The 12,938-nt window shown below is 50.9% G+C and overlaps 6 protein-coding genes across 6 annotated transcripts; 2 read left to right on the top strand and 4 right to left on the bottom strand.

Annotated features, from left to right (window-relative positions):
- Positions 1-1,059: 1,059 nt before the first annotated feature.
- QC762_0094230 (uncharacterized protein) lies at positions 1,060-1,748 on the bottom strand (the record flags this gene model as incomplete). Its single annotated transcript, XM_062884094.1, is given in 2 exon segments — positions 1,060-1,728; positions 1,740-1,748. The coding sequence occupies 2 exon segments, from the start codon at positions 1,746-1,748 to the stop codon at positions 1,060-1,062; spliced, it is 678 nt and encodes a 225-aa protein (XP_062740559.1).
- A 351-nt stretch (positions 1,749-2,099) lies between these two features.
- On the bottom strand, positions 2,100-2,732 carry QC762_602330 (uncharacterized protein; the record flags this gene model as incomplete). The annotated part of the gene is made up of 2 exons (XM_062891925.1): positions 2,100-2,186; positions 2,376-2,732. 2 exons carry the CDS (start codon positions 2,730-2,732, stop codon positions 2,100-2,102), a joined length of 444 nt encoding a protein of 147 aa, XP_062740558.1.
- A 415-nt stretch (positions 2,733-3,147) lies between these two features.
- QC762_602340 (uncharacterized protein) lies at positions 3,148-4,284 on the bottom strand (the record flags this gene model as incomplete). The annotated part of the gene is made up of 1 exon (XM_062891926.1): positions 3,148-4,284. The coding sequence occupies one exon, from the start codon at positions 4,282-4,284 to the stop codon at positions 3,148-3,150; it is 1,137 nt and encodes a 378-aa protein (XP_062740557.1).
- A 3,817-nt stretch (positions 4,285-8,101) lies between these two features.
- On the top strand, positions 8,102-9,496 carry QC762_602350 (uncharacterized protein; the record flags this gene model as incomplete). Its single annotated transcript, XM_062891927.1, has 1 exon — positions 8,102-9,496. The coding sequence occupies one exon, from the start codon at positions 8,102-8,104 to the stop codon at positions 9,494-9,496; it is 1,395 nt and encodes a 464-aa protein (XP_062740556.1).
- A 163-nt stretch (positions 9,497-9,659) lies between these two features.
- On the bottom strand, positions 9,660-10,209 carry QC762_602360 (uncharacterized protein; the record flags this gene model as incomplete). Its single annotated transcript, XM_062891928.1, has 2 exons — positions 9,660-9,801; positions 9,866-10,209. The coding sequence occupies 2 exons, from the start codon at positions 10,207-10,209 to the stop codon at positions 9,660-9,662; spliced, it is 486 nt and encodes a 161-aa protein (XP_062740555.1).
- Positions 10,210-10,537: 328 nt separating this feature from the next.
- QC762_602370 (uncharacterized protein) lies at positions 10,538-12,641 on the top strand. The gene is made up of 5 exons (XM_062891929.1): positions 10,538-10,876; positions 10,952-11,438; positions 11,497-11,746; positions 11,808-11,986; positions 12,055-12,641. Exons 2-5 carry the CDS (start codon positions 11,347-11,349, stop codon positions 12,581-12,583), a joined length of 1,050 nt encoding a protein of 349 aa, XP_062740554.1. The 5' UTR covers positions 10,538-10,876; positions 10,952-11,346; the 3' UTR covers positions 12,584-12,641.
- The last annotated feature ends 297 nt before the right edge of the window (positions 12,642-12,938 follow it).

Here is a 12,938-nt window from a genome sequence, read left to right as displayed (position 1 = left end):
CCCTGGCTGCCACCGTGTAAACCGTGTACACATACTCAACCAGACTGTCAGGAATGTTGAGCAGGGACGGGCTCTTGATTAGATTGAGTGTCGATTTCATCGAGCCGATGTGGGGATCCTCATGGCACCCATGTCATAATAATCATGTGCGCAGTCGGGGCCGACTCCGACAAAGCTGTGTGTAGCACACCGCCCTCCGACATGGTCGCTGGCTTCGACGATGTCGAAGTCAATGCCCAGGAACTTAAGCATCATCGCGGTATAAAGACCAGCAGCACCGGCACCGACAATGCAGACCTTACCTATTTAGTCACACCCGACAAAACTTTTGGCTCAGTCCGTATTGGTCTCACATGGTAAGCAAAAGGTGAGCGCAGTGAGGATCACCCTAAGCTAAAGTAGGTCCAAGGGCCATTCGGCTATACCTACCGTATCCAAAATTAATCATAACTTCCCTTTTTTCCTTACGCGTACCAGTAGCCCGTTATTAAACCCTCTATAATTACTATTCATATTAAAATTATAACTTTACGTGACCCGGCCCCCGCGCCCACTGCATTTTGACTCCATCGGCTGTCCGTATCACCCGACCCATTCGTTAGAACTAAGAAAGTATCAATATGTGACTCAGATGCGTGGTAACCAAATGACACCCCATGCACAAAGTGGCAAAGCTAACCCGGCTCACCCCCAAGTTGTGTTACCTTTATCATATTTGGGAGCTAATTAGCATGTTTGAGGAACGATTGGCTGGATGCAAAAGGGGTGGCCAGCGCGTGCACGCAGCACAGAGACCAGGTCGCCCTCAAGTTGAGCCTCACTTCCATGACACATGCTATATGCTATCCACCCACCAACCTCACGGCTTTTCCGGGTCTTATCCTTTCCTCCTCTTCGGCTCACTGAATGAGGTACCTGGAGTAACCGCTTGCTGCTCGGCAATGCTCGATTGACTGCCCCGCTCGTCAGGCACAGAAGCGAAGCGGGCATCTGACTGCATCAAGTTTCCCAAATCCTGGAAAAGCCCAGTCGCCTCGGAAAGTGATGGGGCATCAAAGTTCACTCCGACGGCAACTGCTTGATGACAGAACAGATGTTCTCAAAATGCTTGGGCATCCATGTGTCGTAAACGTTCTTGGTGAATTGGTACGCTATCCATCTCTCCTTGCCGTCCAGCTCCGTGAAGTCGAATTTTCGGATTGGGTGCCGGTAATACTCAGTACCTTTACCGGTTATCACTGGGTAATGGCCGTAGACCCGTACTGACTGGTAGTCGTGCGAGACGGAGAAGGCGAGGATCTTCCGGTTAACCTCATCTTCGCGCTTGACAGCACGAAAGAGTTCGACGATGCCCCGTACCGCAAGGGTCATGCTGTGGGCGTTCTGCCGGTCTGCAATGTCGAGCGCCGCGGCGCCACACGTCACCTCGCAGGTTAGGAACGGGAAGTACATATAGTACGTGGCCATAAAGAAGGACAGGTCCCCGGCAATAAAGTCGCCGATAAAGGGCGATAGTTTAGCGAGCTGCTCCTCGGTAAATGCGTCTCGCTTGAACCCAACGAAGTAGTCAGGCTGTGGACGGGTAGTGGTAAAAGGGATCGAGTTGTTCCACCCTTCGTTAACGCTTTCAACAAGACATTTATGGTTCTTGTTCCGGAGCGCAAGCGATTCTGCCGAAGGGACGATAAACCGTGAAATATCTTGAGTAACCCTCGCCTTATTCTTATACTCGAGGTTACAACAAGCATTTACAAAGATTTCATCGTCGAAGAGGGTCCCTTAAGGAGTTGGCTGCTCGCTATTAAGTAAGTGCCTAATGAGCTGTTTGCTTCCATCGGTGATACCAAGTTTTCTCCATATCCATCAAATGAAGTACGTTGTCTGAAGATGATGAAAGAGAATGTGTCGTTTTGCGTAGTTCAAGAGAGAGAGAGACGTCAGAAATCTCGACAACGATTCGAAAAGTCTAATATGCTTCTCCATCTACTCAGAATCCTTTACTATCTGGTCATCCCGATATTCGACCATATTGGTGTTGCTTGGACGACATGATGGCGCTGTAAAGTAACGGATAGGTTAGCGACCACATTTAGATGTCTCTATTTAAGGGCAAGATACTTACCTATGGAGGGGATTTTGATGCTCCGCGAGGATTCATTCCATTTCTCTGCCTCAACAATTGCGTCAGAAGGTGTTGGCTTAGAGCCTTTTGCTTTCCTTTGCAGGTCTTGCAGGCCTTTTGCAGCCTTTTCCTTTTATCCTTTTCACGGCTTTATTCGCCTTTCTTCACCGCCCTGGTTATGACAGCCACATGTATTTCTAGCGGTTCAGTCCCTCAGTTCGGTAGATTTATTCCACCATCTTCACTTTCCCACAGAAGGAATGCTATGTAAACAGATATAGGCCCCTGGTTTGTAAACTTCCTCCGCCCTACCGGGAGTCCGAATATCCATACAGTCGATGAATCTGCTCAGTTTGTAAACATAGACAGAGTGCGAAAGAAGCCGGGTGTCGATAGTAAAAAGGGTCCACTCCTTTTTCTGTGAACATCTCCGTGAAGATCTCATGATTTTACAGGCCCACTTGATGGCGAAGTCTTTGTCTGAAAAGCAGGAAATGAAGGGAGTGCGGCCTTTATAATCCCAGTCGAATTGGTTGTAGACTGCTTGTTTGAAGTCCTTATCGTCCAAAGTCCATGCGGGGTACACAGTGCTGAGCCATGAGTCCACCATTCGAGTCTTCTTCGGTTTTAGTCCCTACGTATTGGACCCGATAGAGGAAATCGGGAAGCGATAGACAGCGGTATAACTCCATATTTTTTTGTATCGTCTTAGTTTCGGTCCTTTGAGATGTTGGTTGTTGAGTGGGAGACTTTTGATGAAGCCCAATGACGCCCGACGAATTAATAGGTAGGCGGTGAGCTTGAACATTACATGACAGCACAACGTGACCTGCTTGGTATAACAAGAAGGTGATTGCCGTGCGATCTTGGGGTTGTGTAACACATGCGCTGATGTAAATGGCTGGCGGGAGACTGAGCGGACGTCGGAGGTTCAGCAAGCCTTCGTCGAGTACCTATGTTTATTGGTCGGTGTAACTATTCCTAACGTGCTCCTTTGAACATTGGTAGAGTAAATATTGACCATATTACAGTGGTTGTGTCCCCTGCGATCTCAAAAACTTCACCTCAGGAAACCTCCCACTCTCCCCAGCAAGCAACCCCTCCCCCTTCCCCATCAACGCAAACCGAAAAAAATCGGTCAAATACTCCGTCATCATCCCCATCGCCCAAACCCCACTAACCACACCTCCGAACCCAACCCTCCTCAACTCCTCACTAACCTCCCCAACCAACGAAAAGTCCAAAAACGTCCTATGCGTCGCATTAACCACACTCAACTCCTTCATCCACAACCCAGGCCTCCTCTCCGCAGTAGCATCCCAAAACCGTCCCCAAGTCTCATCAGTTGTAGTATTATGCCCATCTGCCCCGAAAATCAAAAACGGCCTCACCGCCCCACCCTCAGCAACCCCAGCACCAAACATACCCCCATCAAGATTAACCCCCGCAGCAATCCTCCCATCCCGCCTCATCGCCACAGCAGCAGCCGGTCCACCAAACGAACTCCCCACAAAGCCAACCTTGGCTGATTTAGGAACCTTGAGCCAGTCAAGAACAAGAGTCGCATCCTTCGCCCTAACCTCCAACGCAAACCTCAACTCCTCCACAGCCTCCGCATCCGCAGGAACCCGTCCCCCGTAAATGACGGTGCCATCAGGGTATTGCACCACGTCCGTCTCGTAAGGGTGGTCCATCACCACGACTTCAAAGCCCATCCCAGCGAGACTCTGCCCCATGCCCGAGTACCAATACCGTGTTGTGTTGAGGCCGGGACCGAGGAGAAGAAGCGGGCGTGGTTTGTCGTGATGGTCACGTCGTCTCTCCTTGCAGCACATCTCCACCTCTAGCGAAGCAAGCACGCCTCGTGGCCAGGGTGTGGCGCCCATGTCGGCCTGGAAGATCTCATCCTCTACCGAGGCGATGAATTCAGGCATGTAAGGAAGCCGGCAGGTTTGAAGACAGTCTCGTTTTCGAACTGGGGTGTAGCGCGAGATCATGATTCGGCGGGTGTGGGATGTGTTGAATGGGTCTGGGAACCCATAGTTGATGAGTTCTGAGGTTGTCCATTTGGCGAGGTAGAGCGTGTGAGGGACGGGAAGGAGGACGGCCTGGACTTTGAGGAAGAAGTAGAAGATTGCTGTCAGGACTTTGGGGAGCTGCATGATGTTTAGATTCTTGGATCTCTAAGGTACTTAGACAGGATGAGTTTCACAATGGAAAGCTGCTTTTTTTTAAATAAAAAAATTAAGGAGACATGATATGTATCTATTGCCAACGAGGCTCTGGCCCCCCGCTCAACAGCATCATTCCCGGTCCCATTCCGGAAGCTTACGGGGCGATGGGGTGGCATCGTCCATCCCACGATATTTCCACCTGCCTGATTCAGCCTGGGATCCAACTGCAGAAAATCCTTCCAGGAGCTTGTAAAAGAGGGTTGAAGTGAGTCCAATGACAAGATCGGACTCCAATCTAACTGATAAATCGCATTGCAGAATGACTGCTGACCGTAAGTTTGTACCGCAGAACCAGAAAAGAAAGTACCGTCGCAAGCCGATTCTATCCAATCTAAAGACCCCAGCTCTCCCAGTCTCCCCACCACCCTTCACTCCCGGCCTTTTTCGCAGGCCACACACGCCTAAAATAGTCCATGACCTTTCCATGATTTTTCTTTGAGGCTCAACGAATTCTTCAACCACTTGTCAGGCTCCTCGCTGGTGAGTTCCGTAACCACCAGCTGGCTGTTCATTCGTTCCACCATCCACGATTTGGAAATGGCATGAAGAAATGGTTTGAGTAGGTGCCCGGCAGGACCCCTTGAGCGCCCGTTAAACCACATGCCGCAACGTGACGGTAGTCCTTTTCGTGACAGATTCTCGTCTCCGTAAGATTGTACAAGTAGGGTATCCACGTTACCCCCCACCGCGGAAAAGATGTCTCGAGCCATGAAGGCGTTAAGGGCACTATTTATAAAAATGTCGTAGACGTGTCCGTTGCGGTAATCCTGTACACGCCAATAATCATCAGCGGTCTCATCTCTGTCTTGGACTGGAGGGAGACTACAGAGGGGGGAATGCGAAACACGGGTGTTAATGGGTACGGCTTCACCAGAGGTATAGCTTGGTTGTCATGCTAGCCGCTTAACTGAATGAGCCTTAGAGGTGAGCAATCTAGCATCAGCGTCAGGCGGTGCAGTTGGGGACGATTGTCACCAATTAACTTGTAACAGGCAATCTCTGCAGCATCTCCTCTTGACCTCGCAATTGAAACGGCGAGATCAGTCAGCGCTGGAAAAGACCTGGTGAGCGCAGCTAGACCCTGAATAGTAACGTGGTTCTGCATGTAACCGACGGGGCTTTGGCCTTCCCATTTTCGTAAGGGAAGCAGCGAGAGGCTCTGCAATCTGGGACAATCGAAGCAGAATCCAAGGACGGAATGATTCCATCCAGTGATTTGGAGCGTGTGACAAGGGCTGTAATATCAGGGCTTGGAACTTCATGGTTCAATTCAGGCTTATAATCTTCAATGGCCTCGAAGGTCTGTGATACCGAAAAGAAGAAGAAGGAAATACAGTCTTGATGATCCTGCACGCGTATTTTATCCTCACTTGCCTGGCCCGTGCCCTTGTTGGCATCAGGCCGCTGCCAAGTCCTCCGATATCTTACAGAGCCAGTGGGCTTCCTTTGATAACCGTCATGCCTTCTGATTGTCTGCCTCACTTTGACGACTGGTTCACAACGTGTAGTTACCCCTCCTTGCGGTGGTATCGACAGTGTTGTTGGTGGTGGTTGCGAGTGGTTGGCTTTTGCCGTGTGACAGAGCGCCCTTAGAGAGGGTATGCTGTCCAGGAACCGAGCGACCTCTTGGTAGTAGTCGGCCTCCACTGGTGTGAAGGGCACACGGTCCGTCGCGCCGTGGCAATTTGCAGGCTAACGAAAGGCTGCTGAAGTAGGAGGAAGGACGTCATTGTTAGCGCGATAAGCTGTTTTGCAGAAACTGCATGATCCAGAGTCAAGCTCTGCAGCAGAGCGAAATCTGTCAAAGCATTCCACGGCTCGTCCCTAGTCTCAAGTTGCCCAAGGGGGGTTGTCCAATCCCCGGCATGAACATGATCTCGTGTTTCGCACGCGTGCGCACTGTGGCTGAGGTTTAGATGTGTCAGTCGGCCTTTCAGAAAAGGGTGACCCCCGTGGCCTCTTGGGATTTTTTTTGACGCAACCGGTTGACTGGGTTGCGAGACGCGTTGCGACATGCATGATGTTCGTCTGGATGCTTGTCAGGATTGCCGAAGGAAGCCAGTTCGGCAGTGTAGTCGTAGATTGTATGGACTTCTTATAGGCCGGCTGAGGCCAGCGGCTGCTTGAGCATCCCGCTCGAGAACACGCAGCTGGAGAGAGCAGAGTCTAGGGTTGTTTTCATCATCATATGACATGTTGTAGTACCGAACCCAGACACTGTAGAGACATGGAGAAGTGATGACGTTCCACTCGTGAGGATCAATCGTTGGCGAGTTGTCGAAGGCGCTGCACAGTCTGAACATTTGAAGATGCAAACGAGCTTTTATTTGCTTGGCGTGCAATTCCATGAGCAAGCAAGGTGGGAACTGTGACGGGCATCGAGAGACAACATCTTGTAGGCACGGAAGCTGGGAGATGAGGGCTGCCAGTGGTTGCTAATGCCGATCACCCTCATAGGCCTGCCTGGCTGGCGTATCCATCTGACGAAGAAACCGGGGTTCAAGTGTTAGAGTCAGAGGGATCGCGCCGTGTCGGTTCGTGAACCCGGAAAGGAAGCCATACAGATTCGCGCGAGTTGTGTCGAAGTCTGTGGTCGAGGGCAGTAATAGATGCTAGGATCGGTTTACATATCCAGCCTGAAACGGATTGGTCTCGGTATCTAACTGTCTCATACGACCGACGATAATGAGGCGGCGAACAAATCATGGTTCCGTATCTAGAGTACTCGTTTATAGCTCTCAATATCTTAAGCCAATGGAGCGGGTTTATCAATATAGAAGGTAATGGTATCGATAAGGGCCGCGACAGCAACGGAGAAAGAATATTTGTTGGCTTATGCAAGCGCTTTCAGACTAGGAAAGTGCGAGTCGGAGGGGAGTTGACAGATGCGCAGGAGAAGCTCATTCGGTAGTCCTGTCGGGCTTGGTTGTGCCATAATGTCTAAGGTGATGATAGTAATATTGGGTAGGTTAAAGAAGAAATTAACGGCCAAGCGAACTGCAGGAAACACTTATAATAAAGCAGCCCAGATTGGCCCGAGCTCTAAGCGGACTCCGGATAATAAGGGACGGTTCCTCTTAAACTCTATTACGCCTCTCCAAGCCCGTCACATAGTCCGGAGGCTTCAGGATAGTTGCACAACCATTGACCAATCATGATAGCCGCTACCGTCACAAAACAAGCAATCTTCGACACGACATTAAGTCCGATGCAACCAGCTGCCTAACTCGGGAGAATAACAGCTAGGGAGCAGCTTACTCCGAGTAAGGCCATCGGATCTATCCCAGGAAATTTCAGCATATCTTAGTGTTAAGTCTTTATTACAACAACATTTGGTAATCGGGTGGACCTTGCTTCGAATGCTTTGGGGCACCTTGACCTCACCTCTGAGCAAGGAGCACACATCAATCCGAAGCCCTCACTTACGACGATAGTGAGACTGATGATACACACACACACACACACATGGCTTTTGGGTCGATGTTTGCTTGATGGGGGGGGTGGTTTTGCGACCGAATCAGCCCTATCATGTGGCTATTGAGCTTGGCTGGTTTGGCATCACCTTGGCACTCCAAATTCTGCCCTATGGTTGGATGGACTACGGGGAAAAATCATCTGTTCCGACGTTAGTTCCCTGTTGCCAAGGCCTCATCTCTTTTGATTATGCATGGGCCTCAAAAGCATCGGAATCCCTTGCTGTCTTCGTAATGATCTCTTCTCTCTTTCCATTCCTTGCATCTTTATCATGGAAGGAACGGGCACATTGGCCTCACTGGCCATAATGGCCACTGGGTTTCAGCGAGCGCTGGCCAGCGAGTGGACTGGGTGGACTGGCACAGAGTTACAGGCCTATGCAACATCCTACTTGCCGTACGGCTGCAATCCGGAGGTTTTAACTGGGACAAGATCATGCGAGACCTACGTTCCACGCCCCTTTACAGTGAAACATACCAACATCCCCACCGGTGTCATACCCGCGTTCTCAACAGCAACAACCAATATTTATTGGGGCATTGTGATGTCCACCATCATTCTGCCCGCTGACGCCATCCCCCGGTCAGAGCTAGAAGACTGGTACAAGTTGCCATCGCCATCAATCCGGTCCCAATTCACGACCGACCTTTGGATCGTTGACCACATCCTCACCGCCCCAGCCAGCTGCCCAACCCCCTTCGAGTTTACCACATCCACCAGCCTCCAACCCTGGGCCGGCTGGTTCCCGTCCGAATTCCTCACCGAGTACATGCTCCCCAAAGCCACCGTCCTCCCAGTCCAGACGCATTCGACAAAGGGATACAACCCATCACTGGTCAGGGAGATCCACGTCAAGCCGACTAATCTACCCCCAACCCGCCACGGTGGCCCTCATGCACGCACATACTATGACTCGGTTGTCAGCAGCCTCAACACAACTTACGTCCAGAAGTGCCATCGCCCTGGCGGGCCGCGACCGCTGACTCAAGAGGAACGCTGCCCTTATACTTACGCCGGGAAGTGCAGCAAGGTCGAGCCGTGGAAGGTCATCATCGCAACTGTCATCCCGTCCGTCTTTCTTCTTGGATTTGTCGAAAACTTCTTTTGGTTCGGGCGGCTGATGATGGGCAGGACGGCCCTCCGGTTGGGAACGGTTTGCTGGATATTAATCTTCATTTTTACTATTGGGTTTACAATCGTAGAGGATGCAAGGAAGCCGGAGGACCAGTCTGAGCTGAGGGAGCAGTGGAAGGCGATGCCGCTTAAAATGAAGATCAAATTGTGGTTTCATTTCGGATTCAGGCAACGGTACCCGGTGGATTGGCTGGGGGAACGAAAGCCGAGGCGTCATGGGGAGAACATCGAGATGCAAAGACGTGGAGATACTGGCGGCGGTAATGGAGGAGCTGGGACAGGAGGTCGGCAGGTGGAGGACGATACGCCTCTGCCGGTTTATTCTGGTCCTCCTTCCTCGGTGGTTGGTGGGACTACGGCTGCTTCTTCTGGGCCGGTGTTGGGTAATCCAAACGCAGTGCTCGCATCAATGGGGTCTGGGACTGTTGTCATTAGTCCGATGCAGACTTCTTTCCAGACTCAGTCGCCCGTGTCCCCTCAGCGACCTTACCCGAATACAGGGATAGCTGGTGATGGGTTTCGAGCTGTTTGAAGGAGTGCAGGTTCATTATTATGTAATGGCTAATGTTTATGCTTTTCTCGGTTCATGTTTGCGATAGATACACAATGAACTTAATTACAATGAAAATTTGATCGAGACGCCTTCTCATGAATATGATCATCGCTCAGCCTGAGAAAGACATTGCAATAATCAACTATATCACCGCTGAAGTGGTAACATCACTCGCCATGTCAAACTCCATGACATAACAATCAGACTCAACACCCTTATCTGTATCACTATCCAGACAACCATGCAACATCATAAGTCCTGTCGCGTTGGCACTGAAGGTAACTCTACGCAAATATCAGTCAAGTTCTCAACGCCTGATGGTACGGCATAGGTAGGTAAGGTACTCACCCCGGAGACCCTTCACACGTCCACGTTTCCTTCAAACTCAAGCTCATCTCCTCGAAATCAAACCGAAACTCTACCCCAGGATCACTGCACTTTGACCACGACCCATCCTCCCCCAAGTTTGCTAGATCAACGTCCTGAGCCAGACACTCCACCGTCTTGTTTGTTGCTGAGGAAAATGATGTAAACCCAAATGTTCCCATCGAACCACCCTTGTCCCAGTCGTAGACCTTTAATACCAGATCGTTGATGTTCCAGTAAGAAGGGGATTGGGAGGTTGTGGTGCAGTCTTGATTTGCGAGGGTGACTCCGCAGAGGAGAGCCACGCGGAAATTAGCGATGTGCATTTTTTGTCCGTTAGATTCCGAATTAAACTCAACCGGTGTTAACACACTTTCTTTGTGTGTAGGTACTTATCTGACAGTCGAGTCTCATATATGGTGTGAATGTGGTGGGAGTCTCACGACAGGGGGGAACTGCCGGCATGGAGTCTCTCGGCTGAACGGCAAAGGGGATGGCTAACGGAACAAGCAACGCCAGCACAATCTAATGGATCGTCATTGGTTACCATCAGATAGATGGCGGCTGCGGGGAGAGGGAAGGTTGCCGCGGATGATTGCGTAGGAGTTATCGAGTTCTTCCCAGCAGCAAATATCATGATGTTACGAGTTGTACCACGACCACATATTGAGATTAGCTGCTGTGATAATGCCCCCATACCCAGGTATTCTTGATGCTGCTAAGGTGTATGGAATCATGAAACCAGTCCGTCTATAAGAAAGTTGTACAACCAGATACCTCAGGTACGTCCAGCTATCGCATTGAACTTGAGATCTTCATGCCCTGCTGATCAAAACGGAACCGACCTCACCAACCATACCTGTTCTATCATCAGTTCAACCGTCGCACAACTAGAACCCTGCACGAAAGAAAACATGTAACCTAATCGGGTGACCAAAACTCTGGGGTTAGGCATCTATCTTAAAACACGGCTCGGAAGGACGGCAGTTTAAGGTTCGACCTCAACCAGCAGAATCTCATATGCCGGACCACCTACAGGGACTAGTTTAATAACCAGTCCAATGATAGCATCGAGTTTTAAAGGTCGTCATATAGAGTGGACGCGTACGGAATTGCCTGTCCCCTCCCTCACTTTGAAATGCTGGCAAGGAGAGTGCCCGTGTATTCTACAAAATGTCCCTCAAACCTGAAATCTCCATCAAGTTCTGGCCGCCAGAGACGCTGGAGCTTTGATCAACAAAACCAAGTGCGCAAAAATGCGGTCTATTTGGAGTGTTGCAATCTTGGTGCCCTCGGCTCTTGCCGGAGTGGTGGCTCCAAGGGATTGGAGAACCAAAGTGAACGTGTGAGTGTCATTATCAGTTGGAGCTCCGGCTGCCATCAGTGGTTATGGCTGACATCATACCAGACAACGCAACGGCTTCTACCCCTTAGATGTCGTCGACAAGCTGTCGGACGAAACCATGGCCAAGGTTGATGCGTACATGAGCCAGAAGATCGCCGCGGGCAAGAACAACGGCTGCACACTGGAGAACGCGGGAGTACGGAGAGAGTGGTATGGCAACCTTCTACCTAACCCTCAGTGATTGCCCCAGATTTAACTTGTATCTCAGGGGCGACATGACCATCGAACAACGATCCGACTTCATCAACGCCACGCTCTGCCTGATGAAGGCGCCATCCAAGGCGCCCAAAAGCCAGTTCCCAGGAGCTCGGACCCGGTACGACGATTTCATGGCCTATCACCTGACGAATGCCGGTTCTCTGCACGACACGATTGGCTTGTTCCCTGCCCACAAGTATTTCTTGCTTGCGTATGAGACGGCTCTTCGTAACGAGTGTGGCTATAAGGGATATCACCCGGTATGACGGACCCCTTGCCTTCCTTATCGAAGGTTTGCTAACTGTTCTTGATGATGAAAAGTACATGAACTACGACCGCTACACCAAAGATCCAAAGAATTCAGCCCTCTTCAACGGCAACGCGACAAGTATGGGTGGCAACGGCTTGCCGGACCCCAAGTACACCGGCCTTCGCACCGGTACCGGAACGATCAAACCGGGCGGCGGAGGTGGATGCGTTGTTGACGGCCCTTTCACAGAGTTCGTTCTTTCTTCTTCGACATCTATCCACTGCCACTTTAGGTATCTAACTAGCTTGTTTCCAACAGGTACACAGCCAACATCGGTCCCGGCGCCCCCGTCATGAACAACGTGCCCAGAAACCCAATCTCCAACGGCACCGGGTACAACCCTCGCTGCATGCGCCGCGACATCAGCGTCGACGCGGCCCTCGGCGCCACGGCAGACCGCGCGTACAACCTCCTCACCAAGTCCAAGGACATCAACACCTTCTACAACACCTTGCTCACACCACCCCGGAACGTGAGCGATCCGTACAACTTTGGGATCCACACAGCTGGTCATTACATATCGGGGGGAGACCCCGGTGGCGATCCGATGGTTTCGCCTGGGGACCCAATCTTTTACTTTCATCACGCGTCGCTGGATAGGTTGTGGTGGATTTGGCAGATGATGGATCCGGAGAAGAGGGTTAATGCGCAGGTGACGCTTGGTGGGAGGGATGCTGCGACGAGGAAGCTTGATTTGAAGTGGCTTGCGCCTGATGTGGTTCCTGTTATTGAGGCGCATGATGGGCTTGGGGGGTTTGGGGGGTTGTTTTGTCATGTATATGTGTAAGTTCTGGGAAGACTTGAAGAGAGGAGGGCGAGTGTGTTTGTTGTTGGTTTTTCATCCGATTTATTTGATAACTTCAATGTAATCAACCTTCCAGCAACTGCAGAAAGTGACAGACCCCGATCCAGCAAATCCTTTGTGAGATCTCTATCAACCCCAAAGCTGATGTCGCTTCCAGCAAGTTTTTTGACAATGCTTTTGGTAATCATCACCGTCAAGTTACTTCACTGCTCCCCAGTCCCTCCTTCCTCGATTAAGCTTCGGCTGACATGGTCGCCTCCCACCTGCCCCTTGAAAACCACCGCCCCTTCCGCCCCCATGATCATCTTTCTACGTTCGCTCCTGCCCCAGGAAGGAG

The sequence above is a fragment of the Podospora pseudocomata genome, chromosome 6, assembly GCF_035222375.1.
Source record: "Podospora pseudocomata strain CBS 415.72m chromosome 6, whole genome shotgun sequence".
Classification (NCBI taxonomy): Eukaryota; Fungi; Ascomycota; class Sordariomycetes; order Sordariales; family Podosporaceae; genus Podospora; species Podospora pseudocomata.
The sequence above is the reverse complement of the archived record's forward strand: the minus strand, read 5'-3'. Positions and strand labels throughout refer to the sequence as shown.

What these genes read in the sequence shown, in the direction of transcription:
- QC762_602370 (XM_062891929.1), top strand. Translation starts at nt 11,347, where the DNA reads ATGGCCAAGGTTGATGCGTACATGAGCCAGAAGATCGCCGCGGGCAAG. An exon ending in GCTATAAGGGATATCACCCG is followed by an intron (nt 11,747 to 11,807) that starts GTATGACGGACC and finishes GATGATGAAAAG; the next exon opens with TACATGAACTACGACCGCTA. An exon ending in GTTGACGGCCCTTTCACAGA is followed by an intron (nt 11,987 to 12,054) that starts GTTCGTTCTTTC and finishes TGTTTCCAACAG; the next exon opens with GTACACAGCCAACATCGGTC.